Here is a 16910-nt window from a genome sequence, read left to right on the forward strand (position 1 = left end):
GACACACCCGTTTGTCCAGGAAGTGTGGGTCATACGACCATGTCGCTAGGCCGTGTAACTCACTGTTTAACCCCTGTTAGATCACACGGCCTGGGACGCCCAGGCCGTGTGGGTCAAAAACCTGCATTTAAACAAAAAAAATAGATAAAAATAAATTAGTTAGTGGTGTTAGTGCTTGGGTTGCCTCCCGAGAAGCGCTTATTTAAAGTCTAAGCTAGACTTACCTCAATTTCACATGGTCACGGTGGTTTGAGGAGTTGAGACACCTCATCCCTGCTATCAATTCTATCAAAATAAGGTTTGAGTTGAGTACTGTTTATCTCGAAAGTTCTGAATGCAGTGTGTGTTACCTCGACTGTATCATATGGAAAAATATTTAGTACCGTGAAGGGAGTTGCTCTGTCTGCATTAGACTTTGAAGTGACAACTCATGGGTCCGTTTTATCCAACAATACCTGATCCCCGACCTTAAAGTGATTCGACTCATTCTTAAATTCGACATGGTGTTGCTTCTGCCTCTCCCTGCCATAAGTTCGCCATTCATCTAGTTCATCTATCTGTAGCATTCTTCTTTCATGGATGGTTCCATTGTTAGTGCATGAACTAGAACGTGGCTCATTTATGCTTCTCGAAAATGTTTCCTGCAAAGAGGGTTGAACCACGTGATTAGTCTTATTGTTAGGATTTAAAAAATTACCTTCATCACTTGATGTCTTAACAGAATCACGGGCCTGAAGAGTGATTGTTTCGTCACCTACACGAAGTATTAGATCATCTGTACCAACATCAATGATAGTTCTGGCAGTTGCTAAAAAGGGCCGACCTAGAATTAAAGGTAAGTCACTGTCCTCATCAATGTCTAGAACAACAAAGTCGACTGGGAATATAAATTTATCAATCTTAACGAGTACGTCCTCAACAATACCCCTCGATCTAATAGTTTTGTCTGTCAGTGGAATACTCATCCTAGTTTGTTTAGGTTTCCCAAGACCTAGCCGTTTGAACATTTTATAGGGTATGACATTTATACTTGCCCTAAATCAGCTAAAACATTATCAATATTTAAACTACCAATTAAACAGGGAATAGTAAAACTCCCTGGATCTTTCAACTTGTTAGGTAGTTTGTTTTGTAGAATCGCTGAGCAAACTGCATTTAATTCCACATGCGATGAATCATCTAACTTTTATTTTTTTGTTAGAAGCTCTTTTAAAAATTTTACTGAGTTGGGCATCTGCGAAAGAGCTTCAATGAATGGTAAGTTAATATGCAACTTTTTCAAAAGTTTAAGAAATTTACAGAATTGTTCATCTGTGCAGTCTTTCTTTATCGCATTAGGGTATGGCACGCGAGGTGTATATTCTCTGCTCACCTGTTTTTGTTTATTCTAGCTTTTATCCACCTTGTCTTTACTTACCACGCATTCCTGCCTTGGTTCTAGTTTGGAATCAACTGACCCTTCCTCATCTCGAACAATAATCGCATGGAGTTCCTCTCTTGGGTTAGACTCGGTGTTGCTAGGCAAGCTACCTTGCGGACTTTCTAAGATCAGCTTAGCAAGCTGGCCTATTTGATTTTCGAGCCCTTGAATCAACGGTTGCTGATTTTTAAACGCTATTTTAGTGTTTTGGAAACGTGTTTCTGACACCGAGATGAATTTCATTAGCATCTCCTCAAGGTTCATCTTCTTTTCCTGCTAGTAAGTTAGTTGAAATCCTAGAGGGGGTTGTGGTTTTTGATTGCCTTGACCACCCTAAGAGAAATTGGGATGGTTCCTCCAACCTACATTGTAAGTATTACTATAAGGGTTATTCTGAAGTCTAGAATTGTTACCCATATAGTTGACTTGTTCATTCATATTGCTAAGGTCGTAGGCTAGGCATTCTAGATTATTCATTCCTCCTCCACTTGTGTCACACTGCATCACCAGATGTACCTGTGTAGAGACAAATAAACCATCAATCTTTTTATTTAAGAGCTCTACCTGGTTTGATAACATGGTGACTGTGTCGAGGTTGAAAACACCAGCGGCTTTTGTCGACTTTGTCCTCATGACTTGCCACTGATAATTATTCAATGGCATCTCTTCAATAAACTCATAAGTCTCCTCAGATGTTTTGTTATTTATGGTTCCACCGGCAGCTGCATCGACCATTTGCCTAGTTGAGGGGTTCAAACTATTGTGAAAAGTTTGAACCTGTAGCCATAAAGGTAACCCATGGTGAGAGCACCTTCTTAATAAGTCATTATACCTCTCTCAAGCATCGTATAAAGTTTCTAAATCCATCTACACAAAGGAAGAGATATCGTTCCTCAATTTGGCTGTCTTAGCCGGTGGAAAGTACTTTAGTAGAAACTTATCGGTCATCTATTCCCAAGTAGTGATTGAACCTTGCGGTAGGGACTTCAACCATTACTTTTTAACGAGAAGGGAAATAGTCTTAAGCGAATAGCGTTGTTAGAAACGCCATTGATCTTGAAAGTGTCGCAATATTCCAGAAAGTTGGCCAAATGAGTATTTGGATCCTCATCACTACAGCAAAAAAGGTTTTGAGCGGCGTTTTTTTGGGCCTATAGTGGCACTTATAAGCGCCGCTAAAACTATTTGCGGTGCTTTTACAAACGCCGCTTTTACAAACGCCGCAAAAAATGCAGCTAACTTTTTATGGCGTTTATGCTGCTAAAAGTCATGACCTTTAGCGGCGCTTTTCCCACAAACGCCACTAAAAATCATGACTTTTTAAAAATTATTTTATTTTAATTAAATAATATTTATTTCTATGTTAAATATTATATTATGTTTAATTTTGAAATTTGAACTTTAAACTATATACTTTTAAGGATAAATAAAAATATTAATTAAATTAAATTTTCCATTAAAATTTAAACTTCAAAACTAAATATACAAATTAATGAATTTAAATTTAATACATAAACATTGATTCAATATGTAATTTAATACATAAACACACACACACACACACACACACACACAAAGTATTACAATTTCTAAAACAAAATTCATCCTAGTGAGAAAAGAATGCCAAATCATCATTACCTCTCATTAATCAAAGGAAAAAGATCAAAAAAGAAGAAGAAACAATATACAACAGAGGGCTGGTTCAAGCTTAGATGAAGCCAAAGTATTGCAATGCCTGCATATAACTTAGAGAATCCCTTTGATGCTTTCAATTCAACCGCCAGAGAATCCAAAACACCGGAACAGAAAGCCAAAGTATGCACCTGTAAGCCAAAGTCAGGCTAATAAAGAAATCACTTATACGACCCTCAAAGCCACATATATCAAAGCACATTATCTGATCTATTTGAATTATGATATGGAAAGATAAATTTTTAATAATGCCACCATAATGCAAGAATTAGAATTTGTTTCGACAAAAGTCATTGATCATGTTATTAATCATGTGCCTTTGCATGTACAGGTGTTGCATCTAAAACCTACATAGTTTAAATAAAAAATATCACCAAATCCATGGCCTATCCTCAAACAATCTATTATTTAGATATGTAAACAAGTCAAACAGAAAGTAGCTCATGGCAAAGCATTTCCCTGATCCACTATGTTAGTTGTTTTTATCTTTATTTCTTCCCTGAGTTCAACTTTAAACCTTAAAATATCTAAATATATTGATGCTCAGGATGCTTAATATTGCGGACAACCAACACAATAGTCTAATACTGGTTTATCTACTATGAAAAAATACTAAATTATAACTTACATAGAGAACAATTTCAATTATTTTCACTTCAGAAAGCACCAAAAGAGTTGAACAACCTGTCTAAATTTCATCTGTTAAGGTGGAAAACCTCAGTTACACAAAAGCCTCTCTCAGCCTTTTTGAAATAAATAACCAGCAACTACTATGAATCTTATAGCAAAAATATATATAAGAACAAGTATCTTACCTCTGCAACAAAAGGCCATAATTTGCTCAATTTCTTGTTCAACCATTTTGCCTAAAAGGACAACACGTGTAAGACAGTAAGCAACTACACTGCATAAAATCTTAACACCAAAGTGGAAACACCTTTTTCTCTACCTAACACATGCAAATATATCTAGTCTTTGAGATGTATATTTTATGCCTTGTTGCATAATGCTCTGACCTAAACAAGACAACACGAAAACAAAGTTACAACCAATTATAACCCAAATGAAACAGGGAAAAAAAACGAGGACTTCTATTGATCAACTTGAGAACAAAACAATACAAGTAAAACGTAGAAAAGTCTTGCAACGAACACACAAAAGTTCTCGTGCAAATACACCAAGTTCTTTCGAAATCAACTACATCAAATAAATCAAAAGAATATATAAATGTTTTAAATGGAAGAGAGAAAAAAGCTGATTTTTTTCATTAATTATAACTAAAAATTCACACGGTGATAGAAACTAATGCTATTGGAATAATATCTTAAAAAAAATTCAATTCAAAATCGTTTTGGTATTCATTTTGCTGCCAAATATAGCCTAATCTATTAAAATAATTATAAAATTAAATTAATTGCTCAAAATTTCCATACTTTCTTGAGAAACAAACAGATCGTGAAAAAAAAAGTACATGCGGCTCCGAAAGTGGCTTACATTGCATCAACTGCGAGATCTGTTCATCGATATCGAGGGCTGAGTCTGTTGGTGCACCCATTTTTTGATAATTAAGTAGCAAGAATAGAAATGATAAAGAAAGGGAGAGACCATTAAGGCTGGTGGTACAAATTTAGCACAAAGGCTGAAAAGGTAAAATAGGAATCCAGAATATCTTTTAGCCCTCAAAACCAAATAATGAAATTACATGACAAATGCCTTACTGGTATTTTAACTATAATTAGTACAGTTTTTATATTAATGGATTAAAAGTTTAAAGTTGTGATTAAATAGATTGCCAGGTTTAATATGTTCATTTTCTCTACAGCAAAAGTTTCAAATTAGTAATTATTATTTTGAGTGTTTAAAAATTTGTATAATCTATTAGATTTTTTAATTCAAAATTATCAATCATATTCAATATATTGAATCAATAAATTATTTGTGCGATGACTGTAGCCTTTTCTAAGATAATTTCTTCTATTTTCACATATTTTAAGAGTCATGAGTATTACTTTATAGTATTTTATTTGGCCATTATTTTATTTTTTTAATTAAATAGAAAAGTGTTTATTAATTGTACATATGCATATTTTACAATAAAAATATAATATGTCAGACTCCCCACTTGTTATCATTTTAATATTTACTGATTGTTTAACTAAATACATTATGATAATCGATGGGTAAAAATGATTTTATTAAATTATTATAATTTTATGAAAAATTTAATACTAAAAAAATGTAATATAATAAAATTTGCTATTCAAGTGATGGAAATTAACTAATTAGATCTGCTATTAACTAATTAGATCAAGTGATGGGTGATAAAGTGATTCGAATATATTTTTGTATTGATGAGATATATTAACTAATTAGATCTGCTATTCAAGTGATGGAAATTAACCTCGCGATCAAAACGAAGGATCTAACAAATCTCTACGATTTGTAGCAGCCGAAAATATAATACCTTTGTCAGTATCAAACCCATCAAGCTCTATTAGTAGCTGATTCAAAGTAGTTTCTCGCTCCTGAGTGGCTGCATTATACAAGTGGTCTGTTGTTTCCTTGAAAATCCCCTGATGTCTGATCAGATAGAAAGAAAGAGAGAAAATCATTTACGTATGATCTTAAAGACAGCTATGCTTTTCTCCTCTCCACTAAATTCATCTATAGTTATCTTCCTACTCATAATTGCAATGATAATTGGCCTGTAAAAGGTACCGAATGTAGCCCATTCTCAGTGTCTTATAAAATACCATAAAAGATAACCAAGGCAACTATATTTCCATTTCCAATCACTTGATTTAAATCAGATGCAAAATATTAATGCTTAGTTGCAAACTATATTTGTTAAAGCATTCGCCTTCATATGTCAACAAATGGTGTGGTTTCAACAAATTCTTGCATTAAAAAAAGAAGGGAAAGGAGTAGCAACAAGATTATCATACCTAGTTGCTAAAGTATCAATTTCATCAATGAATATAACTAATGGTTTATTTACCTGCAAAAGATAAGAATTTCTCAACAAATTACACAAAGTACATAGCATAACCAAGTATCTGTAAATAAAATAAAAGGAATCTGTACTTATAACATAAAAAACAATAACATAGAAAATACAGCAAGCTAATTTATAGGTGGCCCAACCATCTGCAACATTTTATCTATTCCCTAATTATTATCATATGCCCAACAATTAACAGCTACATGCTACCTTAGCAATCAAATATAAGAAACTTATAGCATTATCACCTTGGCTCTCTTAAACAGATCCCTGATACGAGCAAAACCAACACCGACTAAAACTTCCATAAATTCTTTGCATTAAGTTACTAATTCTTTGTATAATAAAATTAGAGGTGATCTAAAAGGCATAGAAAAAAAATGTAAAATTTCTTTGTATTAAGTTACTTAGTCCCATATTCCAATAAATACATCCATCCATGACAAAGAAACAGGAAACTGACCTGTAAAGGAAGCATGGCTCAGTCCTGCATTAATTAAAGATAGAACCATAAAATTAGCTTAATTCTGTTGGGCAAAATTGCCGAAGATCACATATAATTCCTGTTTTAAGTAAAGCCGAAGCCTTGGCTGGTACAAGTTACTAATATCACATGTAATTCCAGTTCATGGCTGTTATAATGGTATTGTACTAGTCAAAAATAAATTTGAATATTAGTGTTGTGGCCGAGCTGTGGACTGTCCACAGTGGCCTGGAGATGGTCATAAATTTGAATATCAGAAAATTAGGGGACTAACTTTCAGTAAGATTACAACTAAATGTACTTGAGAATATAACACTACACAATAAAGCAATGCGAACAATAATACGAATTAAATATCTTAGACTCGTTAACAAATCAAAATTTATATAAATAAAAATACCTTACAAGAATACATTTCAAAGAAAAAAAAAAAGAAGCCTAGTCTTGGACTTGCCATTTTCTTAAAGAGTTCAAAATGGTGAAAGAATATCTAGGCGTTGCTTGCTTCCATTCAACTAATTTTCATACGAAGTATACTTAACAAACATGTTTATGTAAGATTTACCTAACAATCAAGGACATTTTAATCCAACTCCGGCTTGCTCTTTGATCTTTTCATCTTTGCTTTAAACATTGATTTTGTCACGAGTGTCTGTATTGTGTTTATAAAGTTCCCAACAGCCATCAAAACCAAAAGTATCCCATAACAAATTACCTGCCAAAACCCAGTTTTCCATTATTGGTACCATTTTTCAAGTTCAAAATTGTGCAAAATTGTGAAAATAATAAACCAAGCTCAAAATCAGAATCAAGAGAAAACAAAGGTGTACCAATTTACGAGCTAAAAACAAACAACAACTATGAAAATATCAGCCACAAAACATGCTTGTTAGATATATCAAAAATCAATAAATACTATCTCGGTGCGGTGATTTTAGAATTAAAAAGAAAATGAGATCGAACATAAAAGATATAAACAAAAAACAGAGATGATGCTGCCTCCATCCGATTCAGACAGATCTAGCTTAGTCAATCAAAAATAAATCTCAAAACCACAAATACCCATAAAGATCTCATTGAACACCAGATCAAAATATGCAGATAAATCAAAAGGCAAACAAAAACCCAAAAACCCAGTATGGGATCAAAGGAAAATTTTTATTAAAGAAATCAAATCTAAAGAAAAGGAATAAAAGAAAGGTACCAAATGACTAGAGAGGATGACTTTAGAGCCATGACCCATCAAATACTTGATGGTGGGAACAGCAGCACGGATCCTTGTGTCATCAGTTATGTTGAAGTTATCATCCAATGGAACGTTTAGATCGACTCTAACAAACACTTTCTTTCCCTTCAAATCAGCTTCCTTCAAGTCCCTAACGCTCTTCTTTGTAGCCATGGTAGTAGCACTTCTTCAACAACAACCAAACGTATAAACAACGCTACACCCGAAAAAAGGATTAGAGAACCAATCTACAAAATCAATAAGAAAATTGGAGTATTCAAAGTAAGAGTACTTACGAAGATGAGAGAGGCGGATATATCTAGACAGTGAAAAGAAACGAAGGATCGAGAGAAAAAGAGTAACAAGAGAAAAAGAGTAGCTAAATTTTATTTGGGGGATTTAGGGCGAGTGACATAGATGAGAAGAAGAGGGAGTAACGAGTGGGTAAGCAAAAGTTATTTTTTTGGGAGTGAGCGGGATTTTGATTTCCCTTTTTTTTTTTGTAAAATAATGGTCTTCTGTGGCGTTTTAAAAAAAAAAACGCCATTATAGCTCAATTCTTTCGACTATAGCTTAACTTTTTGTGGCGTTTTTAATATACTTTTTTTATTTTTTCTTTCAAAATTTTTGTGCTGAGATTATCATTTTTTGAAATTTTTAATTTTAAATATTGAACTTTTAACTGAAATATGGACTAAAATATTAAATATTAAATTTTAAGTTTTTAATTTTTAATTTTTAATTTTAATTTTTTGAAGATTTTTATAATTTTAAATTATCATATAAAATACAAAAGGAAACTTTAATGAAATAAAATGAAATCGATGAATTAAAAAAGTATAAAATGACACAAAGAATACAAGCATTATTCTTTTAAGTATGACCGCATTAGTTGTTTAGATTTTTATATAAATAGCATTTAATTATATGTATACACCTAAATTTTGATAGAGATATATCTCACAATTATATATGAATTTCGATTTAATGTGTAATTGTAGAAGTGAAATTCTAATTGTGGTTTAAATGTATAGTTGAAACTTTAATTTTGATTAATCATACACATTTTAAAAATAAATACATCAATATATTTTATATTGAATAAATATAAATATTTATGTATGCAATATATAAATATAAAATGATGTTATACCAATAATTGTGTTAATAATTTACAAGAACTGGATCAAATTAAAGTTCATGTATACAATTGCACACTAAACCATTGTCCATGTATGCTGTAGAAACCCAAAATTTGCCCAGCCCAAATATATTACAACTAAACCCACAAAACCCAAACCCGTTTACAACATTTTAAACCCAAACATCAGCCCAACTATCCTAAAGCCCAAAACTTAAAATTAACCTAGCCCATTAGACAAACTAGGGTTTCAGAAAAGCTGAAACCCTAGCCACCTTGTCCCATTCGGCCACTTGCCCTTGCCATCACCTGCCCACTGCAGCACCGGCCACCATCTCGGGTCACCTTCACCGCTACAGCACCTGCAAGCAATTAAAACGAAAAGACAGAAAGTAGAAAGAGATTTTTGTACAACGGCTATAAAAGCCGATTTAAAACTTTGTAAAAGGGTCGGTTGTTTTTATCAATACAAAGCAGTAAATTTCTAGAGTACAAAAACAGTCTTCACAATATCAAAAAACCAGATTCAAGCACATAAAGAAGACAACAAATAGCAAACACAAAAGGTTGTTGATTTGTTTTATTTCTTTCTTTGAAACTACACATATACTTATAAATATTTCATTTTTATTTGTGTTCTATGTATATATATATAAGGTATATTAATAAGTTTTTTAAAAAAAAAAGCGAAAAAAATAAAATTTTTACCTTTTCCTACCACTGGTATACGATGGTAAAATTTGCAACGACGACGATGGCATGGTGTCATGCGACGACAAAGGGCTTCGGTGATGACTAGCCGGATCTCACAGGAGCAGAACCCCCTGCAGAGAAAAAAATAAAGAGGGGTGATTTTTTATTTTTTTTGAAACATATGAAAGAATGAATTTAAAAAAAAAAATTAGCCTTATATAGCCTCCCAAAACAACGTCGTTTTGGCCTATACCCGGTCCGTCCGACCCGACCCGCTAGAGGATCCTCTTGTTTTTGATTAATGGGTTATTTATGCGCGCGGTCCTTCAGCTTTTTCACTCTTTTGCAATTAAGTCATTTTTTATTTTCAATTTGGCGCCATAATTTTTTGCGCTTTTCAATTTAATCCCTGATGATGCGCTGCGTTTTGAGGGGAAGGAAATATTGCTGTTTCAGTCCCCTTACATTTCTCACGTGTTCAAATAAGCCCTTTCTCTTTCTTTTTATTTCAAATTCGCCCCAAAACTTTATTTTCGCTTCGAATTTAGTCCTTTTTCCAGATTTAATTTGATTTTTATATTATTTTTGCCTTTTTATATTATTATTATTTTATTATTATTATTATTATTATTATTATTATTATTATTATTATTATTATTATTATTATTATTATTATTATTATTATTAATATTATGTGTTATTATATATATATATATATCTTTAATATATATATGAATATATTTAGGTAATATTATTAACAATTGTATTGTAACATTATTATTATTTCTAATATGTATATATTATGTATATTTCTAATACTATATGGCATATTTCTAACACTATTATTATTTATATATATATATGTACGTATTTATGTAGTGTATGAATATTTTTTATTATCATTTATAATATAGGTATATATTGTATATATTTTATATATTATGTATATATTTTAATGTCATTAGTCATATATTTCTTATACTATGCCATGTATGTATTTTATATCATCTTATGTATACATTCTTAAATACTATGTTATATATGTATATATTTTTAATGCCATATTATGTATATATTTTTGTACATAGTATTATTTTCTAATTACTTTATTTTAATATTCTTATTATATTATGTTTACGTATACATAGCGTTACTAATTTTCTTTTATTATTTTTATTTTCCCTGTACATATTGTCGCTTATATCGTTCTTATTATTACTATATCTATTATTTATTAGTATTTTACTATTACTATTATTAGTATTATTTTTTAAAATCAATACTTATATGTATATATTATGTTTTTATAATACTATATTTTTAATACCATATGTATTGTGTATATTCTTAATATTATATATTGTATGTATTTTCTTAATAACTATATTATATGTATATATATAGTATGTACATATTTTAATATTATTATGTATTTTTTAATATATATATATATGTGTGTGTGTATATTAATGTAATATTAATAGTTATTTTTAACATTATTATTATTTCTAATAGGCGTATACTATGTAAATATTTTAGTCCTATAATATATATACATGTTTTTATTATATATATTTCAGTATATCTATCTTTTAATATTATATCTTTATATATGCAATGTATATATTTCTAATGCTATATTACATTTTTACATATTATCTTATGAATATATATTATTTTAATAACTACATTATGCACGTATTTTTAACGCTATATTATATATATATTTTAATACTATGTATATATTTTTATTCTTATTATTACTTATATATTTTAATACATACATATATTTATATATCATTATCATTGGTTTTATTATTATTATTATTATTATTATTATTATTATTATTCATGCTTTCAATACGTATTGTTTATACTTTTAATCTAGTATTATATGTTTTATATATATGTTCATTACTATTTCATGTTTACATTATTACTATTATTATCATGTTTAGTATCATATGCATTATTTTTGATTTATACTATTATTATCGCATGTACATTGTTAATGTTTTATATATTATTTGCTTCAGTATATTCTTAACTTTTTATTATTATTTGTCTGTTCGAATTTGGCCTATTTGTTCATATATTTTTCAACATCAATATAGTTTCCTTTTACTTACTTTATCTAGAAATATTTTCATTCTTGTTTTTAACTAATTTCAATAAATAAGGCAACGTGCCGATTTAACATTAAGCTATTGATTTCATCGCTATTTTGGGTGAATATCATCGGTTCATGTTAAAAACGGAACGCCCTTCTCAAAAGAAATTGAAATTTTAAAAATTCTCGTGTTTTGATCGGATCACAATTAAAATTTAAACTGAACTCGTATTTTAGAAAATTAAGACAACACATGTTTAGTAAAGATACCAATTTTGGGCGTCGCGAGGATGCTAATACCTTCCTCGTGCGTAATCGACTCCCGAACCCTATTTTTCTCTGGATTTTCGTGTAGACCCAAATTCGGCCTTCATTTTTGTTCAAGAATAAGTTTTCTTTTAAAAAAAAAGATTTATTAGGTGTCCGATCACACCTAGAAAAAAGATCGGTGGCGACTCATTTTCTCTTTAAAACCGAAATTCCATTTTTAAAATTTCAAATAATCGCCTCAATTAGTGACCCAAAGCAAAAAATTTTACGACGCTATAGCTGGCGACTCCGCTGGGGACCTATTTTTGAGAGTCGAGTCGAATTAAACGCGTGTTGTCAAAATTTTTGAATTTCCTTGTTCAAATTAATATTTAGTCGTGATCCTCAAGTTTTGTTTTCAAAAAATCAGGCATTTGCATCATGTTATAAATATTTTTTCTAACTTGTTTTATCCTTTTGCTTGGCAGCTTTAAGTCCTTATAGTTTTAGCTTCTTTTAGTTTTAAATAAAAACGAAAAGGTTTGTGAGTTTCTCTCCACACACTAAGTACTTGCATTTTTGCATAACATGAGCTCTCTACCCGGGCTCCATCCGCTTAAGTGGAAGTAAACGCTATGCCTTCGTGAGTTAACTTGTCCCTCCGCATAGGCTAGTGAATACTTTCGGGTTACATATGACTTATGCTTTCGTGAGTTAACTTGTCCCTCCGCATAGGCATAAGTGAATGTAATCCCTCGAATTGAACTTGTGAGCCTATGATGGGCTACGACCGAGGCTTTATACTAGTCTTAGTAGACGATAGTAGGAACAATTCGAGTACCTTTCTAGAACCAAAATCGCATATAGTAAACCATATGAGCCACTTAATTAGAGTCATGCCGACCTTCTGTCTGTTAATAGTCACCAAAATAAGTACACGGGAGAAACGCCTCTTGCCTTTCATTTCCTTTACATTTACACTGTTTATGCAAAGAAATTGAACTGCGTAGCTTAATTTGTTAAAGTTTCTATAGTTTTTCTCAGATTATATTTGTTGTGGTTACTAACCAAGTTTGTTTGTCTTTATTTTTATCTTTTTCATCATGCATCATAGGCATCTTGATTAAGGAGGTGTTGATTAGAGATTGGTTGCCAAAAACGGGTTTCTGATGGAGGAGTCAATTACACAAGTGACCGAGAAAAATGCTATGATTCGAGACTGGTCTTTGAAAACTCAGAAAGTGAAAAGGGACAGGTTAACGGAAGGATGTATCTCCAATCTTCCCGATCAAGTAACTTCAAATGCTCGTTAGAATAACCTCGAAGATTTGACTCGGATTTGGAAACAGTGGGATTCAGAAACTAGAGGCATCTTTACCAAAAAGTACGATGATATAGCCTACTTAATCGCCGTCAACGTAGACGGACAACTGATTCAAGCCATGATTCGATTCTAGGATCCAGCTTACCAATGTTTCACTTTCAATCAGGAAGATATGACTCTGACCATAGAAGAGTATGCTGCCTTACTTCGCATTGACAGTGTACAATTCAGCAAGATATATGTGAAAGAGCCCAAACCAATGACCTTTAAGAAAAAGTTAGTGAGATTGACGAGAATGACTGATATGTGGGCAGAAAAGCAAATAAAGAAAAAGAATGAGGTTAGTTGTGTTCTATGGTTTTCTCTGCGAGATTTAGTTCAAAACCATCCAGATATTGTGAAGAAGATTGATCTGTTTGCTTTGGCCATCTATGGATTAATTGTTTTCCCAAAAGTTCTTGGGCATATAGAAGTCGCGGTAGTAGATTTCTTCGAAAGATTGAAGCAAGGGATTAACCCCGTTCTAGCTATCTTGGCCGAGACTTTTAGATCTTTAAGTTGTTGTAGGAGAAAAGGGGAAGGACATTTTATCGGATGCGCACAGTTACTTAATGTCTGGATTCTAAACCATTTCTAGAAAGTGGAGCGCACGCCTTTCCACATGTTTTCAAAAACATTAGCCCCATTGAAAGCTTACCTTGAGAAAGATTAGCCGAAAGATGTCACCGAGCAGTACTGGGTTTCAGTTTTTCAAAACCTTCACGCTGAAAAGATAACCTGGAGAGCACCATGGATCCGTCCTTTAGTTTTGATATATAAATGCAGAAGCCAAGATTGGGTGCCTTTACTCGGATTATGGGGAGGAATCGGATACGCTCCGTTAATGGTTCAAAGGCAGTTTGCTTCACGACAGTTCATACCCGCTACCGGAGGATTAGCACAATCATAGTTCGCATTTACGGGTGAAGGCTACATGAAAAGAGTCCGAGATACTGCAAAGTCTTGGAAGGAAATTCACCTAATGGAGTTAGCTCTCTACGCTAATACCATCACTCAAGATTATGACATATGGATAAAATGACAAGTGAATAGTCAACAAGTCTCATCGACGAGTTACACTTTTCGGAATCCTTTCTCAGAAGAAATGCCATCCGAGCTGGAAGTAGCGAGACATGAATTCGAACATGAAAAGGCCAAGCTGTTACGGGATATTAGTTCTCTTCAAGAGGAAAACTACTAGCTAAAGATCGATGTTCAGATTGAAAAGTCCCAAACCGTGAAAATCCAAAGAGAAACTGAGATCGTGAGAAATGACTTAAAGGACCTTCATTTGGAAAATAAGAAATTAAGAAACACTATAAAAAATAGTGGGTTGGGCAAATTGTCAGTAAAATGGAAGGAAGATGTTAGCAACATCAAAGGAGGAATGGAATTCTGGAAAGGGAAAATAAAGAAAGAAGAGGAAAAAGCTGCGCGTGCTGTGATAGAATTAAGAAAGAAGAATGCTGAGTATGAAACGGTGACTGCAGAATTTGTGACTAGTCAGTCCGAACATCAAGAGCTAAGAAGGAAAATACGAGATCTAGAAAATATGCTGCAATCTCGTTAGCAACAATTAGATACTCTTCTAAAAGCTCTAGAAGAAAAGAATGATCAGTACGACAGAGACACTCGTACTTATGAAAGAGCTCTCTAAGAAAAAGAAATGCAACTCGGCTTTTGATCAATGAAATTGCAAGGCGACTATACAAGTTGTGCAATTATCGATGAAGCCAAGCTCTCGGCCACAATTCCTCCGAGCCAAAGATCAAGCATATCAGAATTCTTAGAACGAGTGAAGAAATAAGGCGATGTGGCCAGAAAATTTATGTAACTGTTGAATCAAAGATAGTGAAACGTTTTGTAATAGACTCTTTTGATTAATGAAATGCCTAAGTAGGGGCCATCTTGAAATCAACACCAAATTCTTGCACATTCATTCATAACTAACATTTACTTGACATTCATTTATTCATTCATTGCATGTACATATCACCATAGTTATGCACTAAGGCTAAAACCGTATAATTCGAAAGTTGCGACACTCCAAGTCTGGAATCACGCCATTCTTATAGGATGCACCGAAAAGCTAGAATTATGGAAGCCGAGTTCAATGAGAGAATTGAAAGAATAGAAAGGGCCCAAAGAGAGTTGCAAGAGCAGTTGACTAAGTCACAACAGGAAGCAAGATATTTGATGTTAATATCTCGAGAGGAATCGCTCGAGCAAAGAAATCAGATGGCCAAAATGATAGAGATGATGACAGCTTTGGTTAAAGGAAAAGGACCTATGCAGAGCCCTGACACTATGGAGCCTCAGCTAAGAACTACTCATGATCAGGATCCGCTCTATCCCCTAGGATTCACTCCACCTCATGCACATGTAATGCAAAGAGAATGTCCTCGAGGAGAATCTGAAGCTTGGAGCAACGCCCTGTACCCCCTGCTCATCTAGGGCAAGGTATATTCGTACCGAACCCCGGTGCTAATCCTGCCGATCCTCATGTTCCAGATTTGGATGACGCGGTAGAAATAGCTAGGTTGAAAATAGATGATCATGATGTTCAGGATAAGTACAAGAGTTTGGAAAAAAGACTCAAAGCGATAGAAGGAACTGAAGCCTTCTCTGCATCGAGTGCCAAGAAGCTCAGTTTGGTGCCCGATCTGGTTCTGCTTCTGAAATTCAAAGTACCAGATTTCGAAAAATACAATGGCACGAGATCTCCAAAGGCGCATCTTGTCATGTTTTATCGGAAGATGACTGGTTACGTGAATGAAGATAAATTGTTAATACACTGTTTCCAGGAGAGCTTAGTCAGATCGGCCTTTCGATGGTATAATCAGCTTAGTAGAGAAAGAATACGATCATGGAAAGACTTGGCATCAGCATTTTATGAACAATACAAGCATGTATCCGACATGGTTCCTGATTGACTAACTCTGCAGATGATGGAAAAGAAGCCGACGGAGACTTTTAGGCAGTACACGCAAAGGTAGAGGGATATCTCGGCTTAAGTAGAACCCCCATTGACTAAAACTGAAATAACGGTCCTCTTCATCAACATTTTGAAAGCACCGTTTTATGATAAGGTGGTAGGAAGTGCCACGAAAGACTTCACAGATATTGTAATATCTGGGGAACTTAGAGAAAATGCCATCAAAAGTGGAAGGATGGAAGGTTCCGAGAGCTCGAAAAGGGCAGCACCTGTAAAGAAAAAAGAGGCAAAAGCCTATATGGTGGGAACTAAGAATCACTACACTTCTAATCCGTATCCAACCCAGCCACGACCTCGATATCGCCCACCTCCAAACTTCTATTATCCTCCCCAAAGCCCTTACCATCAAGCACCACCTCATTACCCTTATTATCCCGTCTACGCCACAAATAACCAAAGGCCAGTCACTACATTCCCACAGAATACCATGCCAGCTCGAAGCCAACCTAAAGATGAACAAAGACCGACAAGATCCAATCTTAAAAAAACCCAGTTCACCCCAATTCCTGTGTCATATGGAGAGCTGTACCCAAAATT

General features: G+C 33.2%; 1 protein-coding gene and 1 non-coding gene across 20 annotated transcripts; one reads left to right on the forward strand and one right to left on the reverse strand.

The window, feature by feature from the left end:
- The first annotated feature begins 2213 nt into the window (after positions 1-2213).
- LOC128279807 (small nucleolar RNA R71) lies at positions 2214-2320 on the forward strand. Its single transcript, XR_008270002.1, has one exon. It is a non-coding gene; the product is annotated as a small nucleolar RNA R71 (small nucleolar RNA).
- A 593-nt stretch (positions 2321-2913) lies between these two features.
- LOC108469992 (phosphoglycerate kinase, cytosolic-like) lies at positions 2914-8372 on the reverse strand. Of its 19 annotated transcripts, none has more exons than XR_008269549.1 (10): positions 8119-8372; positions 7802-8039; positions 7163-7312; positions 6577-6600; positions 5577-5645; positions 4607-4751; positions 4062-4128; positions 3928-3978; positions 3741-3811; positions 2914-3243 (listed from the first exon to the last, which is right to left on the reverse strand). XR_008269549.1 is itself a non-coding variant. In XM_017771156.2 (10 exons), the coding sequence occupies exons 4-9, from the start codon at positions 6589-6591 to the stop codon at positions 3966-3968; spliced, it is 309 nt and encodes a 102-aa protein (XP_017626645.1). In that variant the 5' UTR covers positions 6592-6600; positions 7163-7312; positions 7802-8039; positions 8119-8372; the 3' UTR covers positions 2914-3243; positions 3928-3965. The 19 variants fall into 19 exon arrangements, 10 of the variants coding, with proteins under 10 accessions (XP_017626645.1, XP_017626646.1, XP_017626643.1 ...); XR_008269550.1 differs by having other exon boundaries at positions 2914-3261; XR_001869236.2 differs by lacking the exon at positions 4062-4128 and adding an exon at positions 6058-6110 and having other exon boundaries at positions 4607-4651; positions 5577-5692.
- Positions 8373-16910: the final 8538 nt, after the last annotated feature.

Source organism: Gossypium arboreum, chromosome 8 (genome assembly GCF_025698485.1).
Source record: "Gossypium arboreum isolate Shixiya-1 chromosome 8, ASM2569848v2, whole genome shotgun sequence".
Classification (NCBI taxonomy): domain Eukaryota; kingdom Viridiplantae; phylum Streptophyta; class Magnoliopsida; order Malvales; family Malvaceae; genus Gossypium; species Gossypium arboreum.

Coding starts and splice junctions, on each gene's coding strand:
- LOC108469992 (XM_017771154.2), bottom strand. Junction 5,693..6,057: donor ATTGATACTTTAGCAACTAG/GTATGATAATCT, acceptor CTATCTGATCAG/ACATCAGGGGATTTTCAAGG. Junction 4,652..5,576: donor TGGGTTTGATACTGACAAAG/GTATTATATTTT, acceptor GTGCACCAACAG/ACTCAGCCCTCGATATCGAT.